At 40.3% G+C, this 23,149-nt stretch overlaps 2 protein-coding genes across 2 annotated transcripts; both read right to left on the reverse strand.

Annotated features, from left to right (window-relative positions):
* Nucleotides 1-212: 212 nt before the first annotated feature.
* LOC115778166 (low choriolytic enzyme-like) lies at nt 213-8,203 on the reverse strand. The gene is made up of 9 exons (XM_030726223.1): nt 8,159-8,203; nt 7,866-7,893; nt 7,722-7,772; nt 7,286-7,414; nt 5,213-5,333; nt 2,228-2,403; nt 1,834-1,915; nt 353-498; nt 213-246 (listed from the first exon to the last, which is right to left on the reverse strand). The coding sequence occupies exons 1-8, from the start codon at nt 8,201-8,203 to the stop codon at nt 363-365; spliced, it is 768 nt and encodes a 255-aa protein (XP_030582083.1). The 3' UTR covers nt 213-246; nt 353-362.
* A 10,739-nt stretch (nt 8,204-18,942) lies between these two features.
* LOC115801294 (dromaiocalcin-1-like) lies at nt 18,943-19,963 on the reverse strand. The gene is made up of 2 exons (XM_030759077.1): nt 19,772-19,963; nt 18,943-19,181 (listed from the first exon to the last, which is right to left on the reverse strand). Exons 1-2 carry the CDS (start codon nt 19,961-19,963, stop codon nt 18,993-18,995), a joined length of 381 nt encoding a protein of 126 aa, XP_030614937.1. The 3' UTR covers nt 18,943-18,992.
* Nucleotides 19,964-23,149: the final 3,186 nt, after the last annotated feature.

Genomic DNA, 23,149 nt, shown 5'->3' on the forward strand with positions numbered 1-23,149 from the left:
TGGAAAACCCTACAAATCATGCTGAGTTGAATCGAGTGGTGCTGAGTAAGAACTAGTGATAAAGCGGCATTAGTACAAGGAAGCTTCATAAATACAGGCCTACATGTATCACATCCACATTTTCTGCTGCTTGAGAGTATTTTTTTTTTTTTTTGCAGTAAAAAAGATCTGGTCTGTTGGTGTAAAAATGATGAGTTGAGAATTCACTATTAGCAGTCCGACCCCTTTTTTGCCATTGTTAGAGATCTGTTTTGAGACAAAACATAAAAAATGTGTACTATGACGCATTTGTTTTTTGTTTTTTTCATATATTAAGAGAAAATCATGGTGAAAAGGTTTAAGATAGCATTACTTTTATCTTTTTACTCACTGCACTTGTAAAGTCTGTTTACACGGGCAATATCATTGTCACTCATCTCCTTGGCCTTTTTAAATTCAAGCTTAGGATTGGACTTTGCAAAGATGGTCGGATGGTTCCTCTTCTTGGAGAAGGCATATCTAAAGAAAGATGCAAATGTGTTTGTTATAAAGACCTATATACACACAAGCAGAAGGATAGAGTGGTAACATACTTGATATTTATATCAGGGATAGTTTTGATTAGAAAAAACTAAAAATTAGGAATTTTCTTCTGCGTACTTTTTAAGTTCACATTCTATTGTTGACTGAAAGCCTTGTCTGAGTTTCTTTCTTTTTATGTGAGCTAACATAGTGACTTACAATGGAACAGCACAATAATTTAATGGCTTGTTGTGTAGACATGACAAAACAAGACATAAAACAGCTCCTTAAAATCAATGTTTTAGTTTTTGCAGATGATTTGAACCGTATCTATGGCAGGTTTGCACTTTGTAAAGTGTGGATGATCAAATAAACAACGTCTAATGTATCATACTGAAAACCTCACCCACTGGGAGAGAAAACAATCACTGCCAGAACATGCTAACTGAAAATGTATGTTATGTTCGAGGATTATGTTAGCTCTCAGTCTAGTTAGCTGTTAATTTTTTTTAAATATATTCATATGTTAATATGCTATTGTCATTATTTTAGGTACTTGCAAATATAATAAAATAATGCTATCAGCTGTTATTTCCATTTTGCAATGAAATCCATATCAAAATGCTTTAGCTTAGTAACAGAAATATAGTGGCCTAAACCTAACACTTGGATATTTCTCTTATCAGTGAAAACAACCTAGATGCATTCCAGGATCCAGGAGTTTTCCAATTTTCCTGCTGATGGTTCATACCAAATACACTATAAGAGAAAGATACAGGATTCAAAGTATCCTGAAGAGAAATGTGTAAAGATGGCAGCTGTTCTCCTCCCAGTGAGCTAATCAACAGTCAAACTGAACCAATCATGTATTATTATTATTATTATTATTGTATTATATTATGTATTTATATTATTGTATAGTATTATTATCTTGTATTTATCTAGGTAAGTGTCATTCTCTTAATTTCTCAGCAAATTTAGATACACTGACCAAGGTTTCTATTTTTCTCAGTCTTTTAACACTGAATTAAATTTCCTCATAGTAATGAGTTCTTACAATTTTAGTAGAATATTCCAGGAAAAAGAGGGGGAATATTTGGACAATTGAACAAATGTGAGTCTTTTCTGACTCACATTTGTAAAATATTTGTAAATATATAAACCATAAATATGTATACTGCACATACAGTGTCCAAACCTTTGACTGGTATTGTATATGTACAACGATATGAGGAAATCAGTGCAATTCCTATAACTTCACTTTAAGAAACCAAGTTGAACCTTTAATTTACTCCTGAAAATACACGTGTATGAACTCACACAAAGACTTACTTGCTGTACTGCATGACAGATTTGAAGTCATAGGACGTTCCCAAATTGTTAGTCTGCACCTTCTTGAAGTTACGTTCGTGTCCTGCACAGGAATTGTAAAAAGACTAAATATTTAAGCATGAAAATTGGTTTTCCAATTTACATCACAGCTGCCCAGTCTTCCAATCACAGATATCATTCATCAGGTTTAAGTTTTATGGAGATGTTAAATTGGCTACTTTATTTAATAACCACAATATTTAAGATACACCATAGTAGCATTAACTAGAGCTGTCAAAGTAAGATTGTTGAGCAACATTGAATTGTTCTGAGAAACATGGCCAACCCTCCATTCACTGTATAACACATGAAAAACACACACACACACACACGCGCACATAAAAGCTGTGCTGACCTGGCTTGATGTTTTTGGTGAGGATCTGGACATGCTGGTCTCTGTCAGAACGGGACTGCTCATGGTGGAAGCCCAGAGCATGGAGTACCTCATGCTGTATTGTGGCCTTGTTCAAACAGCCTGACGCCAGGGAAATGTTCTGTTTTCCCTGCTGACGGCCCACATAGGATGAACACCTGATATACACACCCAGTCACATCAGTAAGAAATCGGTTAATATAGTTTGATAAATTCATGATGTATCCATATAATGTCTGAGGGGATTTTGAAGTCAACTGGTCAAGTGTATGGAGCGTCCTGCAGCCTGGGGGTTAAGATGCAGTACCACACATCTTTTTTATTTAGCTAATAAAATTTGGAATTCTAAAAATAACATGGGCACAGTAATGTTGTAAAGACCAGGCCTGTACTTATAAACTCGCTCCCAACTACAAAAATTTAGCAGCTCCGAAAAGGATATAAGAATCTTCTCAGCTAAGCGAAGAACAAAAACTTTTATCTTAGTGAGATAAAAATGCTGATGCTATTGAGAGTTGTGATGCATAATTTCTTAACATGAAAACAAGCACTGAAATCAACAGAAGTAACCGTAGAAATTACTGTTGAGCTATGGTGTAATCATAGCTCAATCATAATCATAATCATAATCAATGAGAATAATCATAATCAATGAGAGAAGTAATCAAAGCTGTTTTAAGAGAAGATGGAACCTGACCAGAAGTGAGAGAGGAATGAATGATATCAGTTATGAAAGGGGACAGTAGATGGTAGGTATGGTTGAAAGGTTTTGACCAAATAAGTCAGTAGCAAGCTGGCAAGTGGAGGGTTTGGATTTCTGAATAATTGCAGATATTTCAGTAACAGTTGGGAGCAGAAAACTAGAAAATACAGAGGGGTGGATTACAAGAGACTGTATGAGATGGAATGGATATGAAATGGCTCTGAATGGCTAAATATTGGTGAATTAGTTGGATTTTGGCATTAAAGAAGTTCATGCAGTGCTCAGTGGAATACATATGAGGTGGTTAGATATCAGGAGGTTTTAGGATGGTGTTGAGAGTGAAGAACAAAGTTCTTCAATGTTCTTGAGTCCATTATTGTAATGGGAACCAGTTCATCCAGGTTGGACAGATTGTCTTTACTGGGAAGGCTGTTGAGTAAGGTTGATTTATCAATGTTCTTAATATTCCTGAAGGAGATGGAACAAGGTGGGTTAGTATTGGAGACTGGTACATTGGTGTTGAAAGACACCAGTTTGTGATGAGATATGATAAGATCAGATGCAGTACAGTTTAAAAGAGTTACTCCAGAGCAGCAGACAAGGTCCAGTGTGTGGCCTTTGAAATGAGTGGGACAAAACTGTCCAAGCAGGATGTGAGATCCCTGCTAAGTGAATCTGTGGCATTAGCCATATGCACATTAATGTCACCCAGCAAGATTAAATTGTGTGACATAAGGAATAATGAGGTAAGACATGCAGAGAACTCATTTATAAAATCAGAGTTTCTTTTGGGTGGGTAGCATAAAAAATCATGGGCACTTGTCCATTTATCTGCAGGGCAATACATTCAAATGAGACAAAGTGGAGTAAAGAGACAGACCAGACTTTCCACTTCTCTTGGTAAAATATCGCAAGACCACCTCCTCAAATGGTGTCATGTGACCGAGACATGTAAACAAACCCAGGCGGAGCAGCCTGGTTCAGCTGGGAAAAGTCATTATTTTGCTGCCATGTCTCAGACACATAAAGTCAAACTTAAGATCAGTGAGTTGATCAAACAGCAGAAGCTCCTTATTGGTGAGTGAGCAGATGTTCAGGAGTCCAAAGCTGATGAGGTTTGTCACTGGCACAGCATTAGCCAGCCTGGCTAGGTTGGCCAGGACTCTGCAGTCAGCTGTCTATCCAGGTTTCTTTGGAAAAGTTGACCAGAAAGTTTGGATCAGTTTGGTGTCATCAATGCAATACTTGTGACGGGAGTCTCAGTGACTGTGGACATGCCAGATGACGTCCCGGTGGAACTGCAGCACTGGTGAAGGCACAGCTAAATGGAATCGGAGTTGTAAAAATTTGTTGGCCAAATATTGCTGCTGGTTTCCTTAACAGGGACAGAATAATCAAAGTCCATATGAACAACCTGTGGGACCACAGAACTGTGGGGTCCAGAAATAATCAAAAATCACAGAAAAGTACACGCAGGATAGTGGCAGCCAAACATGCCGCATACAATTTCATGTACCCTGTGGCATTTTCTCTTTCAAGGGCTAGGACGTTTTGTGAATTACTTTTATACTGTGAAAGATTCAGACCAAACTTTTAAGGGAAACTCTTAGAAAACATCATGAGAAATTACTTATCTCATTATTTCATTAGGAACTACTCTTAGTACGTAGGAAGCTTCATGAATAAGGGCCCTGACACATATATTGTGGTTCTAAAGAAGTTCCCATAACTTCCTCTTTTGCTTCTGATGAATAAAAGTTAAATTTAACAGCAGATAGCTTTTTCAAAAACAAAAGTTCATGTTACTTTTGGTTATTTCCTGTGAAATGTATTGACTTTATTTGAGTAGTATCATTGTATCATTGACTTTCATAGAAGAAAACGTGGACCAGTCAAGTGGGAAATTGTGTCCAAACTTTTGAATGGTACTGTATATTAATTATTAAAATAGTGTACATTACTGAGGCATATAAATGTATTTTATGTTTGCACTTGACTGCATACCCTAATTGAGGAATTGAGGAATGATCAGAATTATAATTTTTTTATTTTCCAGCATTTATTAGCACTGATACTCGATAGGTAAAGAAGCTAGCTACATGAAATTCAGAGGACTGAAAAACACATTTAATTGTATGACGCTATCAGAATTATCAGAAAACATAAAGGATACCAGTAAATCACTGATCATACGGACTGTTCATGGCAAGTGAAAAAATGTGTATGAGAAGCTAATCATGTCAGTGCTGTGTGTGTGTTCCTACCCAGCTCCAGAGAAGAAGTAAAGGTAATCTCTAGTGTTCAAACTCTTTGGAACAAAGCGAATGCAGGTGGAGTCGTGGAAAGACAACAAGCCTCTGACGATGATTTCACGTTCTGCTGAAGCTGCAGAGAAAAAGGAAATCATATATTCCTTCTTTCAACCACAACAACTTTCACTTCTAATAATTCAAAATGTGCCAGAACCAGTTTTATCTACATCATACGGGCTTTCTTTAAGCAGTATTATCAGAAGGCACAGCATACATTTTCATTGCTATATATCCAGCTTTATTGATCATGAAGCTTGATGACACATATCAATAAGTTAAACTGCAGGAATGCCTTAAAGACAAAGACCTGGACGACCTCTAGTTTCCTGCTTCTGAATTCAGATAAAACAGGTTATTGTACACGGACCTAAAAATATTAGAAACATGATGTCTAATCAGATACTTATTCTGGATGGCATTACTTGGCCTCCAGTAACACTGTGAGAAATTGTACAGTCATTTTTGACCAGGATATGTCCTTCAGTGCACATATTAAACCAATATATAGGACTGCTATCTCTAAAATTAGAAACATCCTGTCTCAAAGTGATGCTGAAAAGCTCATTTATGTACATATTACTTCCAGACTGGACTATTTAAGTCATTATTATCAGGCTCCCTGGAAAGCCTTCAGCTGATCCAAAAAGCTGCAGCTAGAATAGTGACTAGAAAGAGAGAGCATCTCATTGTACATCCTGTATAATGACAATAAAGGCATTTTATCTGTTTCTGCCATATTGGCTTCTCTTCTTTTCCTCCCTGTTAAACCTAGAATCACATTTAAAATCATTATTCTTACATACAAGGTCTTGAATAATCAGGCCCCATCTTATCTTATCCTCCAATCTCATTGTACATCCTGTATAATGACAATAAAGGCATTCTATTCTATTCTATTCTATCTTAAAGAGTAACTTATCACCCCAACAGAGCACTTTGCTCTCAGACTGCTGGCTTACTTTTGGTTCCTAGGATACTTAAAGTAGAATGGGAGGCAGAGCCTTCAGCTTTCAGGCCCCTCTTCTGTGGAACCAGCTTCCAGCTTGGATTTGGGAGACAGACACCCTCTCTGTTTTTAAGATTAGTCTTAAAATATTCCTTTATGATCAAGCTTATAGTTAGGGATGGATCAGATGACTCTCCCTTACTTAAACTGCAATAGGCTGCTGGGGGCTTCCCATAATGTATTGAATGTTGTCCTGTCTCCCTCCCCTCATCCACAGCCAGTCACAGCAGATGACTGCCCCTCCCTGAGCCTGATTCAGCCAGACGCTTCTTCCTTCCAAGGGAGTTTTTCCTTCCCACTGTCACCAAGTGCTTGTTCACAAAAGGCCGTCTGAATGTTGGGGTTCTTTTTGTATTATTGTAGGGTCTTTACTTTACAATATAAAGCACCTTGAGGTGACCGTTGTTGTGATTTGGAGAAAAAAAAATCACTGCTTCACTGTTCCTGTGAAAAAATTCACAGGAACATAGCTATATTTTTCTTGCTTCAAGTCACCCATTAATATTTCCAGGTTAGTCAGAAAAGAGAAAAAAGGAGCAACTTTAGACTGAATGAGCAAAAAGATTTGATTTAAAGTTACATTTCATGTATTATGCAATCACCCATGCAAAATAACTAATAGCATATAATCTCGTCATTCTGTGGATGTCATATACAGTACAGTCACATTTGGACACGTGTCCAAACCTTTGACTGTACTGTATGTGATACTAATAAAATGAAAATTAATTAATTGCATAATTTTATATGGAGAAATATGAGGAGTTTCTTACAAAAAATTTTCATAATATAAATCCTTTTTGATCATTAGAAAAAAAGTTTTCACCACCTTAATATGTTCACATACACATACTGTATTTTTAAATCATTATTTGAAATCTAAAATTGAAGTCACCCAAAATGATTTGATACTTTTTGCATAAATATGTGTAAAACCACGTAGAAAAAGCTGATATGAACACCAGTATCACATTAACTATCCTAGTTAAGTTTTTGAAAGTTAAGTTAATGCTGCTTACTGTATGAACATGAGATCTCATAGGGCACTATGACGTAGTGTCCACCTGGCCACTTGCAATAAGTCTCTGTGCATGGATCTGCATTCCTCCGAAAACGAGGTGAAATAGTCCTAAATTGTTGTTCCTTCTCTGCAGAAAGAAAAAGACAATTGGATTAATGTTCAAACCATGAATGTAAATCAATGTTTTACATGTTTGGGGAACCCTTGAATTGGATAAGCCGTTAAGAACATGAATGGATGGATGGATGGATGGTGAATGGTTTTTACAACTTTTCTTTGGCAAAACCAAAGAGTATGGGATGCAGCTATCAATAATTTTCATTATTAATCAATCATTAATTAATTAATTAATCATTTTCTTTTGATAATGTGTTATGATGTAGTGTTTATAAATTAGCCAAATGAGGTAGTTTATGTACAATTGTCTGTCTTACCTATGCTGGCATTGGCTTGTTTGATGAATTCACTGATGCCCAAAGATGCATCTGAGGGCAAGAAAGGATAGAAGCCACTTAACTGTCTCTCAGAAACTATGAAATATTGCTTCAGTATCTGAGTATCCTCCTTTTTTAACTCACCACTTTGATCTTGACTGATAGTTGCACTCTGCAATACAAAAGTGTAGGTTGCACATTTTATCAGAAGCAGATTTTGAGAAGTTCCATCGTCTTAAAGGCTAAAATAAGTCATTATATAACACATACATAAAAACCAACCAAAGTACCAAAATGTTATTGAGCTGACATACAATTTTTTTTTAATTCAATTTGTTAAGTCCTGACAAACTGACGTTGCAAAGATTATGTAGTTTTCACAGGACAGCAGGCACCATATATCATCTTCATCCCAGTACTGAAACCATCAGACTTACCAGAACGACTGTCATAGAGAGGAAAAGGAGGAAACCTGGAGTCATGATTGATGGTGGTCTGGTAGTTAATTATCAGACTTCAAACTGTAAAAATCTCAACAGTTTTTAGATATTACAAGTCTTGAAAAAAAATTTACAATAAATATAAAAGTTGAAACACTACAGTAAAGTAGAGGCATACGAAGGAGATGAGAAGTTTGCCAAGTGTCTGTTGCAGGATGCAGCAGGTGTTTAGCTGCTCCCTCTTTATAGGGAACTCACAGAGGATGTGGCTGGTGATTAATCATACACTTTCCGTGTGGTCAGGATGTAAAATTGAAACAAACATTTTGGAAGAAAGACCTGCCACTCAACCACCCCCAGTTCCTATAAATCATGCTTCACATCTTATTTTAGTAATTTCATTATTCATTTTTTCAGTGGAAAAGCTCAGTATTCTCTCTATTGCTATCAAACATGTAAATGTGGCGTTTAAGAAGAATGCTTAAGGTCCTATGGCATTAATGTCACTATTCACCACATTTAACATGTGGTACTGTCTCAACATGTGCAGTGCCAAGTCTGAGGGCAGAGTAGATTAAATAACGCTTATTATATTAAATAACGGGGGTTACATGGTGTGGTCTGAGTACAGCAGTCAAAAGTCGTGTCCAAAGTTTTGACTGGTACTGAATATCACAAAGTGCTAATCTACTTTTAATTTCCTGCACGACCATCTCCAGGGTTTACAGACATAGATAACATAGATAACCTTTTGAGTGGCACTTTTCTGGGTGAAAATTCCTGTTCTTTACCACCAAATTATGCAAAAGAGCATTTCTGGGTGTCACTCCTGTTAACTAAGAACAGGAAACAGAGTTGACAGTTCACACAGGCTCACCAAAATTGAACAACAGAAGATTTGAATAATGTTGCCTAATCTGACTAGTCTCAACTTCTGCTGCAACATTTGAATGACAGAGTCAGAACAGAGTCATGAAAGCACGGATCCATCCTGCCTCGTATTAACGCTTCAGACTGGTGGTGATAGGGTACTGGTGTAGAGTGTGTGTGCATGTGCATGTGTGTGCATATATATCTATATATATCTTTGGAGAGAGATAACTGTAATTCAGTATCTAAAATAACAAATCTAAGCTATTCTCTTTGGCAAGAGATTTCACAGAACTAAGATAATATTAATAAGTTTTTATACATTATATTTTATAAATTATATGCAACAAAGAAAAGAATGGTAACGTGATATAAGATTTACTAAAGAAGATGACAGATTTTAGGGCTTTTGTTTTTTGCAACATCACAGTCTGTCAGTTTAGAGCACTGTCACTTCATTCTCTGTGCTCCTAACTAAATATGGCACCATCCAGGACATCTCTATTCAACATTTATCATTTGTAATTAATGAAATAAAGTTTTTTTTTTTTTTTTTATAAAATTCTGTTTTAAAATATATAAAATGGTTAATAACTTTCTCCACAAGTAGACCGAAGATAGACTATTTCTGTCATGGCTTACAAGCCACAGCACTCAATGGGGCTATTATTGTAGCAAAAGTTCTGTGTGTCCGTAAATGAATCCACGTGTGTGTATCGCGATCTGTCCATACCTGGATCCACGTGTGTAGAGATTTGTGTGTGCGTAAGTGAATCTGTCTGTAACTGGATCCACGTGTGTGTATCGCGATCTGCATTTTTTGATCTGTGTGTCTGTAATCAGATTTGTAAATGTGCAAAGAAATCTGCAGCGCAGATATTAATGGTTGCAAAGTCTTAAAGTTTTTCTCGAGTCACTGAAAACACACACGTCAGGCCGCCAAGCGTTACAATTGGCTCTTTTTCACACGTGACTTTTGCTACACTTCTGCCGCCGCAGAATCTCTGAGATTTGTGCGTAATCGAGGGCTCTTTCACCCTCAGTCAGGCTCACAGGCGGGTTGCGTTCAGGTCCGCTGGGACTTATTGCTCGGTCTAACAGCGTTAGATTCCCTTTACATTTTTCAGACATTTACAAATATGGGCATGGCTCTTATGAGTTAAGAAATGATTAAAATCAAGAAATTCAAGAAATCAAGACATTTTTCAGACTTAACTTGAATCTACCTTATGTTTATATACGTAATTTCTTCAGGGAATAGGGAGGACTAAAGGGATGACAGGTCACATTCCCAAAGCAGTGAGGGACCAAGATAACTGTAATCTCAGTAAGTCAAAATGCTGCTAGCCACCAGGGCTCCCCCCAGCCTCAAAATGCCCTGGAAGCACAAGTTCTATAAGACATAATTACCAGGTCTCAGCATATCTTAGTGGGGGGCATATGAACCTCACTGACTTTATTCACCATGTTGATTCAAAAGCAAATGGCTAAGTAAGAACCAGGAACAGGAAATGCTAAAAATATAATGACTATAAACCCCCATTACTAAGAACTAAAGTTGGGTTTCTGACTAAGATTCTAGTCAACTCACTCACATATTAGTGTTTATAGCTTACTGCCATAGAAACATTTAAAGCAGAGTGACTAATCAGATGAGAGATTACAGACACATCCAACAAATTCTTGGTAGCAGCCCCGCTCATATTATTTTACTTTTTTTATTTAAATTTCAAACACCAAAAAAAAGAAAAAAGAAAAAAAGACTTAAACACAAATAACAAACTGAACAAAATTGGAAAATTTGCAATTACAAGATGACCAAAATTAAAAAATTTTAATTATACTGCAACTACTACTACTAATAACAATGAAAGCTGCAAGCAGCATTGATATGGCCTCTTGCACCCAGGTGCACGTTGAGCCGTGGTGCAGTTGAGCTGCTGTTACATGAGCCTGCAAAATTTCACACCTTTTTCCTGCCTTTTTGAGCTTTCCAAGTCCTCATTAAGGACTTCCTGTTTCATGTCAAACTGGTGGCAAACTCATACACGAAAACTCATAATTTTGATATTGAATCATCATCAAGGTCTCATGTCTATTCAGACCGCTTTTGAGGTGATTTGGGTAAAACTGGGTGGAGCTGTACATCAAAGAATGAAACATGATATTTCCAGTTCCCACTAGGTGGTGCTATAACAGTTTCTCACTACTGGCATATCAGTGTGTTCAGGGCAGAATTGTTATCACACCACTGAAGTTTGGTGCAGATTTGAGAATGTTTAATTGTTTGATTTCTTTCCTCATCGCAAAACTTTGAAATTTGCTGTGCCACCAGGGTCACACCCTTTAATGAAAATTCACAGTTTTCAATACATTTCCATCAACTCCTTAATACTTTCCTGAGCAAAATTGAGGTGATTCTGCTTAACCGCCTTCGAGCTGTACTTCAAAGTGCAAAACATGACATTCCCTGTTTCCACTAGGTGGTGCTGCGACTATCACTAAATATTGATATATGGATGGTTGCAGGGGTGGACCCTTATCATGCTGTATACGTTTGGGCCAGATTGGATAATGTATGTCTGAATGACAGTTAATCAAATTTTCATGGTGAATAATCAATATTCGCCATGTCGCCATCACCATGCTCTCCAACGAAAACTCACCAGTTTGACCATTTAGATTCGCCCAGGCCTGAAGTTTAGACTGACCAAATATTAAGTTGATCCCATCAAAAACTGTTACCCAGTGCAGCCGAATCCTCTGAATCAGCAATGTTTCTGGCGAGTCCGTGAGTCCAGTGGGCACGGAAACTTATGGCCATTAGAAGTGCGTACATACTATTTGTTCAGATCTGTGTGTGTGTGTGTGTGTGTGTGTGTGTGTGTGTGTGTGTGTGTGTGTGTGTGTGTGTGTGTGTGTGTGTGTGGGTGTGTGTATTGTAAAAATAAACAAACAGCTAAAGGCAAATTCACTTGAGCTAATATGTCTCAATTTGTTGTTACAGCTATTGGCACAGTAGTACATGACTAATGCAAGCATTATGAGCACCAGTTAGAAGCAACAAAAATCTTTGGACTGTGCACAAGCCACCAAAGCCCTGAGATTTCTTTGAATAACTTTAAATATTTTTGCAAAGCTCTGTATTTAATAGAATAAATATTGCAGCCCCTGCATACATGTTGCCTCAATTTTCACAGGCAATACATGTATGCCATCCATCCATCCATCCATCCATTCTCTCCCGCTTATCTGGGGCCGGGTCACGGGGGCAGGAGCCTAAGCAAAGAAGCCCAGGCTTCTCTCTCCCCAGCCACCTCCTCCAGCTCATCCGGAGGGACCCCAAGGCGTTCCCAGGCCAGCCGAGAGATATAATCCCTCCAGCGTGTCCTGGGTCTACCACGGGGCCTCCTCCCGGTGGGACATGCCCGGAACACCTCACCCAAGAGGCGGCCAGGAGGCATCCTAATCAGATGCCCGAGCCACCTCAACTGGCTCCTTTCGATGTGGAGGAGCAGTGGCTCTACTCTGAGCCCCTCCCGGATGGCCGCACTCCTCACCTTATCTCTAAGGGAGAGGCCAGCCACCCTTCGAAGGAAACTCATTTCTGCCGCTTGTATTCGCGATCTTATTCTTTTGGTCACTACCCAAAGCTCGTGACCATAGGTGAGGGTAGGAACGTAGATCGACCGGTAAATTAAGAGCTTCGCTTTTACACTAAGCTCTCTCTTCACCACGACAGACCGGTGCAGCGTCCGCATCACTGCAGAAGCAGCCCCGATCCATCTGTCGATCTCCCGCTCCCTTCTCCCATCACTCGTGAACAAGATCCCGAGATACTTGAACTCCTCCACTTGGGGCAGGAACTCGTTCCTGAGCCGGAGAGGGCACTCCACCTTTTTCTGGCTGAGGACCATGGCCTCAGACTTAGAGGTGCTGATTCTCATGCCGGCCGCTTCACACTCGGCTGCAAACCGTTCCACTGCGAGCTGGAGGCCACCCCCTGTTGAAGCCAACAGAACCGCATCATCCGCAAAAAGCAGAGATGAGACTCTGAGGTCACCAAGGAAGAAGCCTTCCGCCACCTGGCTACGCCTAGAAACTCTGTCCATAAAAATTATGAACAGAATCTGTGACAAAGGGCAGCCCTGACGGAGTCCAACACCCACAGGAAACAAATCCGACTTATTACCGGCTATACGGACCAAGCTCTCACTGCGGTTGTATAAAGACTGAATGGCCCGCAACAACGGGCACCCAAGGGCCGCCCGAGCCCCCACAGGGCCCCCCCCCCCCCCCCACGCCGAAGAAGCCAACGCAGCCCCGCGCCGCAGCCCCCAGGGGAGCAGGTCACCACCCACATCAGAACATCCGGCCCCACCCAGGAACCAGGAGGTACCCACACCCCAGGGGGGCAGGGGGGGAGAGGCAACCAGCAAGGAGCGGTCAGGAGGCAAGCCACCGGCCCAGACCCAGGTCCAGCCAAACATACAACCACACGCACACCGGCAAGCACACCCATGTACACATTTATACACAAACACACTCTCCCACACACATATAAACATAGATACACCATATTCACTCGCCCACCCATACTCACGAAGACTGTGACAAATACAAAGACACACATTCATCCATAGCTACCCACTCTCTGAAGATGGGAGCGGAAACCACCCCAGGGCCAACAGTGACCCCAAGATGCCGCCAGCCCGGTCCCCAAGGAACCACCCGACCCCGACCCCGGGCGAGGCATAAGAAATCGGGGTGTGAGATGGCCCACCCCCCCCCTCCCCCCGCCCAACTTATAAGTGTATGTGTTTATGTTGTGAATGAATGAGTTGTATAGGGTGCAGTTAAATATCCTTGAGAGGATAAAGAGCTGGTCCAGCGTTCCGCGACCAGGACGAAAACCGCATTGTTCCTCCTGGATCTGAGGTTCAACTAACGGACGGACCCTCCTTTCCAGCACCCTGGCATAGACCTTACCGTGGAGGCTGAGGAGTGTGATCCCCCGAAAGTTGGAGCACACCCTCCGGTCTCCCTTCTTAAAGATGGGGACCACCACCCCGGTCTGCCAATCCACTGGCACTGCCCCAGATCTCCATGCGATGTTGCAGAGGCGTGTCAACCAAGACAGCCCTACAACATCCAGAGCCTTCAGAAACTCAGGGCGAATCTCGTCCACCCCAGGGGCCTTGCCACCAAGGAGTTGTTTAACTACCTCAGTGACCTCACCCCCAGTGATGGTCAAGTCATCTCCCTCATCCCCAGACTCTGCTTCCACTACAGAAGGCGTGTCAGTGGGATTCATGAGGTCCTCGAAGTATTCCTTCCACCGTCCGACTATAGCCTCAGTTGAAGTCAGCAGCACCCCCCCCGCACTATAAACCATGTGAGTGGAGCACTGCTTTCCCCTCCTGAGTCGCCTGATGGTTTGCCAGAATCACTTCGATCCCGTCCGAAAGTCTTTTTCCATAGCCTCACCGAACTCCTCCCACACCCGAGTTTTTGCTTCGGCCACTGCCCGAGCTGCATTCCGCTTGGCCTGCCGATACCTGTCAGCTGCCTCTGGAGTCCCACAGGCTAACCAAGCCCGATAGGACTCTTTCTTCAGCTTGATGGCTCCCTTCACCTCCGGTGACCACCATCTGGTTCGGGGGTTACCACCACGACAGGCACCAACCACCTTGCAGCCACAGCTCTGAGCAGCAGCCTCAACAATGGAGGTGCGGAACATGGTCCATTCGGACTCAATGTCCTCAGCCTCCCTCGGAATGCTGTCGAAGTTCTGCCGGAGGTGGGAGTTGAAGATCTCCCGGACTGGGGCTTCTGCCAGGCGTTCCCAGCACACCCTCACAATACGTTTAGGTGTGCCAGGTCTGTCCAGCATCTTCCCCCGCCACCTGATCCAACTCACCACCAGGTGGTGATCAGTTGACAGCTCAGCTCCTCTCTTCACCCGAGTGTCCTGAACATACGGCCGCAGATCTGATGATACGATTACAAAATCGATCATCGACCTGCGACCTAGGGTGTCCTGGTGCCATGTGCACTTATGGACATCCTTGTGTTCGAACACGGTGTTTGTTATGGACAAACTGTGGTTTGCACAGAAGTCCAATAACAAAACACCATTCGGGTTCAGATCGGGCAGGCCGTTCCTCCCAATCACGCCCCTCCAGGTCTCACTGTCATTGCCCACGTGAGCGTTGAAGTCTCCCAGTGTCGAGTTATTTTGGAGTCCCCAGATGGAGCACTCTCCAGCACCCCGCCCAGCGACTCCAAAAAGGGTGGGTACTCTGAACTGTCATTTGGCGCATAAGCGCAAACAACAGTCAGGACCCGTTCCCCAGCCCGAAGGCGCAGGGAAACTACCCTCTCATCCACCGGTGTAAACTCCAACGTACAGGCAGCAAGCTGGGGGGATACAAAAATACCCACACCAGCTCGCCGCCTCTCACCGAGGGCAACTCCAGACTGGAACAGAGTCCAGCCCTTCTCCAGGAGACTGGTTCCAGAGCCCAGGTCATGCGTTGAGGTGAGCCCAACTATATCTAGCTGGTATCGCTCAACCTCACGCACTAGCTCAGGCTCCTTTCCCACCAGAGAGGTGACATTCCATGTCCCAATAGCCAGTTTCGATAGCCGGGGATCAGTCCGCCAGGGCCTCCGCCCTCGGCCACCGCCCGACACACACTGCACCCGACCCCTACGACACCTCCTGCGGGTGGTGGGCCTACAGGAGGGCGGGCCCATGTAACCTCTTCGGGCTGCGCCCGGCCGAGCACCATGGGCTAATGCCCGGCCACCAGACGCTCTCCCTCGAGCTCCCTCCCCAGGCCTGGCTCCAGGGTGGGGCCCCAGTAACCCTATTCTGGCAGGGTAAACTGTTCCCTTGCTGTTTCAATCATAGGGGTCTTCTGAACTGCTCTTTGTCTGGACCCTCACCCAGGACCAGTTTGCCATGGGAGACCCTACCAGGGGGACAAGCCCCCGGACAACATAGCTCCTGGGGTCACTGGGGCACACTGGGGCACACAAACCCCTCCACCATGATAAGGTGGCGATTCACGGATGTATGCCCACTCTGAAATATTTCTTTCCTTCTCACAGTCGTAACTGATGACAAGAATTTTTTTTAATTATGTTTTTGGCTTTTTGCAGCTTTATTTTGATAGTGTTTTGCAGTGGAGAGAGACAGGAAAGCAGGAGGAGAAATCGGGGAAGACACGCAGTAAATAGCGACTAGGTCAGGATTCTAACCTGTGCCGTCTGCACCGCCACAGTGGTCACCCGCTCAACCGCTGATCCACCCTGGACAATAAAGTTTTTAATCACACATGTGAACCACTGCTTTCTAAAATACCATACATATTAAGAGACTGAGCACAGAAATCATACTGGGGTATAATCCAATGTCAGTGTAACTCATTTAAAATAATATGAGATACTGTAATTGATTGTACCTTCTCAAGATTAAATTTGCATTTATTAGGAGATTTAAAACATGAAGTACTCATTAAATATATTACAAAAAGCAACTAACTAACTCTTGAAGCCTAATTTCATTTATGAAGTCACCTGAAAAACAGAACATGGAGAATTTGTCTTTTTCAGTTTTTAAGTTAAATGTTGTCTGAAATAGAAGTTCTGGAAAAATGGAAATATTGTGTGTTCCTGTTTCACATACAGCTGTTATTTATTTGATCTATTAATTTATTTTTATATTTGTTGGTTCAGTTTGAACAAATAAAAACCAGAAGACAAATTACTCCTTAAATATCATTCACATGATGTGTTTCTCAGGATTATGCATTCAGTAAATAGTGATTTTTGATTCCATCTTGAAATATAAATTCATAAACATGAACAAAACAGCTCTGTCCTTTATATTAAATAAATGGAATATAAAGCTCTTTACCTAATTTTTTTCCGATGGGGGGGGGCTCCAATAGCATTAGGATATAGTGTTAACCTTACAAAGTTGAACAAAAGCTCAGTACATCATGCCATGGTCAACCAGTTTCAAAAAGAAATGGTCATGTCTAAAAATTCTTATGCATATGCAATGCTTTGTTAGAGATAGTTGTGCGTAATGTGTATTTTTTTTTGCGACACTACAGACATTCTTAATTTAAGAATAGAAATAAACCATGCCGAAACAAATAATGTACATGTTGCACCACAATCGGACAGTGAAATCACTCGCCCATTTTCTTAAATCACTTACCCTTTAACATTGGTGATCAGGATAAACATGAAGCTGGCTATCAACCCCCTAATTAACCCACGGTTTCCCCCGCTGTTCACATGAAGGCGGTGGTGCTGGCAGCAGCTAACCAGTCTAAAAGGAGTGTTTCACATATCTCAGATTTCTTCTTCACATTTATGTTTATTGAAAGGAATATTTTTTTCAATACAACAAATCTGACCTTTTAATCCAACCAAGATGAAGCGCCAGGAGTTTGGCCTTTTCTTGCCATCTTTAAAAGTCCTGGTTTAGGGGAAACAACATACAGTACATGGGTTCACATTTGTTACATCTTGTAGAATTCAGTGGTGTAAATCCACAAAGACCAGTAAATCTGAGTGCAGCAGCAGCACAGAGCTCCTGATCACAGCCTGTACACAAAGAAAACCGACTAGAGCCCAAAACAGAAATGAGTGAGTGGTGATTCCTTTCCCCACACAACTGATCTTCTCCTGTTGAATCACAGTTTAACCCCTGACTATTACTCACTTTTGTGTCTAGGTGTTGAGGTAGCGTCACCTTCTACAACAGAAAATAGAACTGTTTTATATTCTTTTTTTTCCTCCAACAGTGTTGGAACTGGTTGCATTAATTAGAATTATAATTTAAACAGAAATAAATTTTGCATTCCCGTGTACAAATAATTTATTATTACATTAATATAGCACAAGGTCCTTGCACAAAATTAGGTGGCAGAAATTAGAGCCACTTTTTACATGTCAGAGCCTATACTTTTTCACTTTAATAATAAAGAATAAAAAAGTTGAACCAGTACTTCAACTTTTACCAGAGTATTTTGGAACAAAAGTATCTGTATTTCTATTTAAGTACAGAATGGCTGTACTTTTGTCACCTCTGGTTCCAGAGGGATGTTATAAGCTCCAATCATGCAAAGGATTATTCCTGTTTTGGCCCCACCAGCATCCACACATCTGTCTGAACAGACAGATGTTGTCCTCAGTGTGCTGCTCAGATGTGTCTGAGAGCATAGATAGACTCTGAGGAAATCTAATACTGAGATACTGACTCTAAGATTTTTCAGTCTCACACAAAAATGTTTTTCCTGAACATGATAGTGGTGATGTTTGCACGCATTCTATAAAGTTGCACTGAATAAACACATGACACATCTGTGAAACAATCATGATTGAACGGCAGCTGGCTTCATTCAACAAAATGAGGGATAAGCTGTTAAAATCCAATAACAACTAGATGTGACATCCTTCACGCAGCTTTGAATACAATTCAGAGCTCAAACTGGTTCTAGCTTGTTTATTTTTATTTGCACTTACTTAACACAAAAATGTAAAATGACAATCAAACCAAAAGTATTCTAATAAAACACGATAATAGTCATTTTAATGAAATATTAGACCATTGGGAAAACAAAGAATGTTTCTCTGTTTTAAGTCTTAAGAATTTAATTAGTCATTAATAAGTAGTTTTATACAAAAAAGTTTTATATAAAAAAATGCTTTTTTCAGCAAATATGTAATGCAAGAATATATAAAAATTATTTATCTTAACTAATCACTCAATTTTAAGGAATACAAAGTGATGCATAACTTCTAATAAGCTGATACGTGAGTGAAAATACCCTCTAGTGAAGACCCCTTTGATAAATATAGAACCGAGTTAGCTTTGAATTATTTGAAGGTTAAAATGGTTGATGGAAGCTGCAAGACACAAGCAGTGATGTCAGGAGGCCTACTTTATATAACAAAGAAAGTTTTTTCTCTCTGAGCAGTCTCTGGTCTCTAGTCTGCCGGTGCCAGTCTTGGTTAAGACTCCACAGCGCTGCACCATGCCGGGGCAGAGGGGCAGGTCAGAGTACATCATATCTGCTCCGTTCACCCACAGCCATTTACCAGCCAGGAATCGCAGCCCTGTCCACACCTAGGAGGAAGAAGCAGTCAGTGCCCCTCCATGGAAGCATTAAGAGAGCTTTATTACGAGGCTGAGAGTCAGTTTGTTCCAGTTGTCAATCAGAGCACTGCAACAAAAACCATCTCCTGCAGCCCAACAAGCACTTTCCCATAGCTAGTTATTAAAGAGCTTTACAGTAAGTGCCAATCAAAGAGCTGACAGGGCTAAGACAACTGCAATTATGTTTCTGAAAAAATACATTTTGTTGATTAGCAAAAGCCTAAATCCTCATAAAGCCCTAATAATAATGAGATAAGACAAAAGGCATCCTTTGGGAAAGAGCCAGAGTTTAATCATTACTAATGATTAAATGCAGTAGTGGTGTATAAACACAGAGAGTGAAAAGAGATGAGTGAAGAAGAAACGCTCAGTGCATCATGATAAGCCCCCCAGCAGCCTGAGCCTCAGTGGTTTGTAGTTATTGAGGAAATAATATATATATGCTTTAGGAAGATGGTCTGGCTGTTGTTGTCTATATTTCCCATTTTAACAAACAGCATGAACAAAATTTAAACAAGTCTAATGCCAAAAATTTTACACATCACTGAATTTGAACCCACCTCCTCAGTGTTGGCCCCTGAGACTACCTCCATGAGGATGTTGTAGTCTTCTCGCTGCACGCTGACCAAGTCATAACTAAGGGCTCGGCAGTGTTCCAGCGCCTCCTCCCAGGTCTTGTTCTCCTCTATCAGGACCAGGTTGCCCCCATAGCAAATGAAGGGAAGCTGGGTGTCACAGTTTTTGGAAGCCATCTTTTTACTGACAGAAGAGATGGAGACGCAGTCACTGTTGTTCCTCGGCTCATCCGAAGACCAGTTTCTGTAGTCTGACACGCCTGAGCTCCATTTCCACGTTTCCCCTGCAGAACAGGTGTTGAAATTTCAGCCACTTAGGTGAAAGGAAAATCTGTGTGTCCCTCCACCACTAGCTTTATGCCTCAAATGGCAAAGAAGTGTTTTGAGAGAAAAAAAATAAATAAATAAAGGAAAGAAAGTGTAGAAACATACATTTTATCTGCATTACAGGAAAATAGGATCGGGTCATTCGTTATGAAGGATGTCAGGAAGCAAGATTCGGGGTTGTACAATAGTTGCTTGTGGGAGGGATATTATCAGCAGTCAGTTTTACAAATGATTTCTACCAAATTTTCAGCTTGTCTTGTTCTAAAGCTATGAGCTTGACTAGCTGACATTCAGCCACTTATGGTGACTTAACAGGCTTGTTAACATACTAGGAAATACATTTGCACTGAATTTGATACTCAGTTACAATCAGCTGCAATCATTTACAAATATCTGGCATGTTGCTGATGCATACCATCTCTGTAGAGTCCAATCCAGACTGGAAAATCCTGCTCAATGACACGTGAGTTTATGTCATCGATATTTTTGAACATTGCCAAACGTTTATTGTTGCAGTATTCCTTGGCTTCAAACCACGTTTTTGGCTCAGAGATGAATTCAGAATTGTCACAGATGAAGAAGAGAAGTCTTTTACACCAACTGTTACGAAGCCTTTCAAGAGGAAAACAAACAGTGAAAGAAGAGTTTAATGAATAAATCCTATTAAGAAAAATATTCTAAAGCTCTTACAGATGATTGACCTTAGCACTGTTTCTAACAGGTAAGCTGATTCACCACATATTAGAACAATGTCTAGAATAACTTATAAGGTGGCAGAGTGCTTGATGCATTGAAACATAAGGAAACACATGCAAATTGTCCAAACACAAGCAAATGAAGAGTTCAAGTGTACAATAATCAGTGTGCATCGTTAAGGAACAAAACACAAACACAGAAACATAAGCTCATAATAAACAATCTTACAGAGCAATGGAATGATCAAAATCTTATTATTAAAAACTTATAAATGTGCTAGAAATATCAAGATAGCACAATGTGAATATTGCCCATTTAGATGCATTCTTGTAAAGCCCTGAAAATCATGGTTTTAAACAAAGTTAATATTTATTTTGAGTTTAAACTTGCAACAGTTTCAGTTTCAACTCTGTTTATTTTGTTAATATAAACTCAAAAACTGAGCTAATGTGTTTCATCTGAAGTGTGAAGGTATGGATTATAACTGTTCTAACTTTGGAAAATACACGTGTTTCCATGAGACACTATTAACTAATTTTAAACCAAACGAGAAAACTGGTACATAATAATATTAAAATAATTTTAAATACAAAACCAGACAGTATACTGGGTTAAGTGTAATTTGAATTTGAATCAGTTGTGAAAAATCTTTAAAACAGTCTCATTTTACTTTTTCTTTGAGTACGTTACAAGACCACATCCTTCACCCCAGTCTGGCTCGTTGGTGTCCCAGGCATTAAAGTTGAGTTTTTCTCCAGTCAGCCAGGTCCAGCCTTCCAGTGTCAGATTGTTATATTTTTCTCTGTGCAGACCGATCCATGCATTATAACTCGTCATGTTTTCTTGGTCTATATGTGACTGCCTGTAGATAATGGCCAAGTCTCTGCTTCCATGTAAACTATGGGATCAAACATTCAACAATTTCATTTGTACTTTGACCTGACAAAATACGAACAACTCAAGTTTTTTCATTTCTCTACATTTACAATTCTGTGCTATTAGAAGAGTCAGTGTTTAGCTAAACTTCTCGTTCTTTCCCATTTAATTTTGAATAATACACAAATTGTAATATCTACAGACTTCACTTTTAATAATCACTTTCAATAAAATTATGGTAAATACTAATAGTCTAAATATGAAGAAAAAAGGAAACCCTACTTTCTGCAGAAGCTTTGGGCCTCTTTCCAGGTGTAATGAAAGTTGAAGTAAGAGTAACGTCTAAACATCGCTGATCCCAGTCCAGACACGGCACTGCTGAGGTGGAGGAGAAGGAAGGATCCAGCAAAGCTGCTCATCATCACTGTCATCAGAGGCAGAAGTGTTACCTGTTCTGATGCACCCATTGCTGCTTGATGAGCCTGTAACGTTCAACTGGATGTCTCACTACTTTCTGGGTTTCATATATCCAAATAGTTATTTAAATGGCAGATGCAAACTATAGGTTTCCTGGCACTGCATCTCTGGAAAAAATTTGGCTGATGGCAAATAAAGTGAATATTTACATACAGGATTGTTTGTTTATTTGCTTTAAAAAAGGATAAGGATCTCTGGTTGGAGATGCTGGAAACTAGGGGCAGCTAAAACTGGTGCCTCTTGTGCTGTTCAGTGTCTGCTCGAGTCACATCTTTAATAACAATAAAAAAACTTAACATGCTGAATATATTATTAGCAGCAGTTTACAAAAGTGATTGAACAGGGTGTTTGGTATTTTGATAAGATAATGATCAGACATGATACAGAAAAATAGCGTCTTTCACAGTTTTTCTTTGGCTTCTTCTTTTTTTCTTTGGACTAAATTAATCAGTCCAGTCTTTGTAACTGAACTCTTTCAGACTGACTTATAAATCATCCAAGGACTAAAAATATATGTGACACAAAGGATGAACCTGTCTACACATAATAGATAACTTAGCAAAGAACCAATTTTAAATTGTATCTTTAGATATTTTCTTACATGCGGCCTCGAAAAAAACCCATAATTTGTTTTTTTTAGGTGAATGAATGAAAATCCCCCAAATAGCAGATTTACAGGCATAAAATAGTATTTCTGCACCAAAGTTTTCCAAAGAGCTTTCAGCTGAAAGCTTGGCATGGTGTTCAGTGTGCATATATTTATGTATTCTTGCAAATATTGTGAAAATCCCTGAAACATTTTTATTTACTCATTATGTGCTGTCATATGAGAATATCTAGACTGTTAGGTTGACTAGGACAGCAAAAATTAACATTATTTGTGTGTGATCAAGATTGTCTGGTCCATCATATTTATTGTGGATGACTCAAGTTTTAACCATACATGGTAAGTAGGGAGTACAAGGCAGTACCTTAACATCTTTTGTC

Source organism: Archocentrus centrarchus, chromosome 3, assembly GCF_007364275.1.
Source record: "Archocentrus centrarchus isolate MPI-CPG fArcCen1 chromosome 3, fArcCen1, whole genome shotgun sequence".
Taxonomy (NCBI): domain Eukaryota; kingdom Metazoa; phylum Chordata; class Actinopteri; order Cichliformes; family Cichlidae; genus Archocentrus; species Archocentrus centrarchus.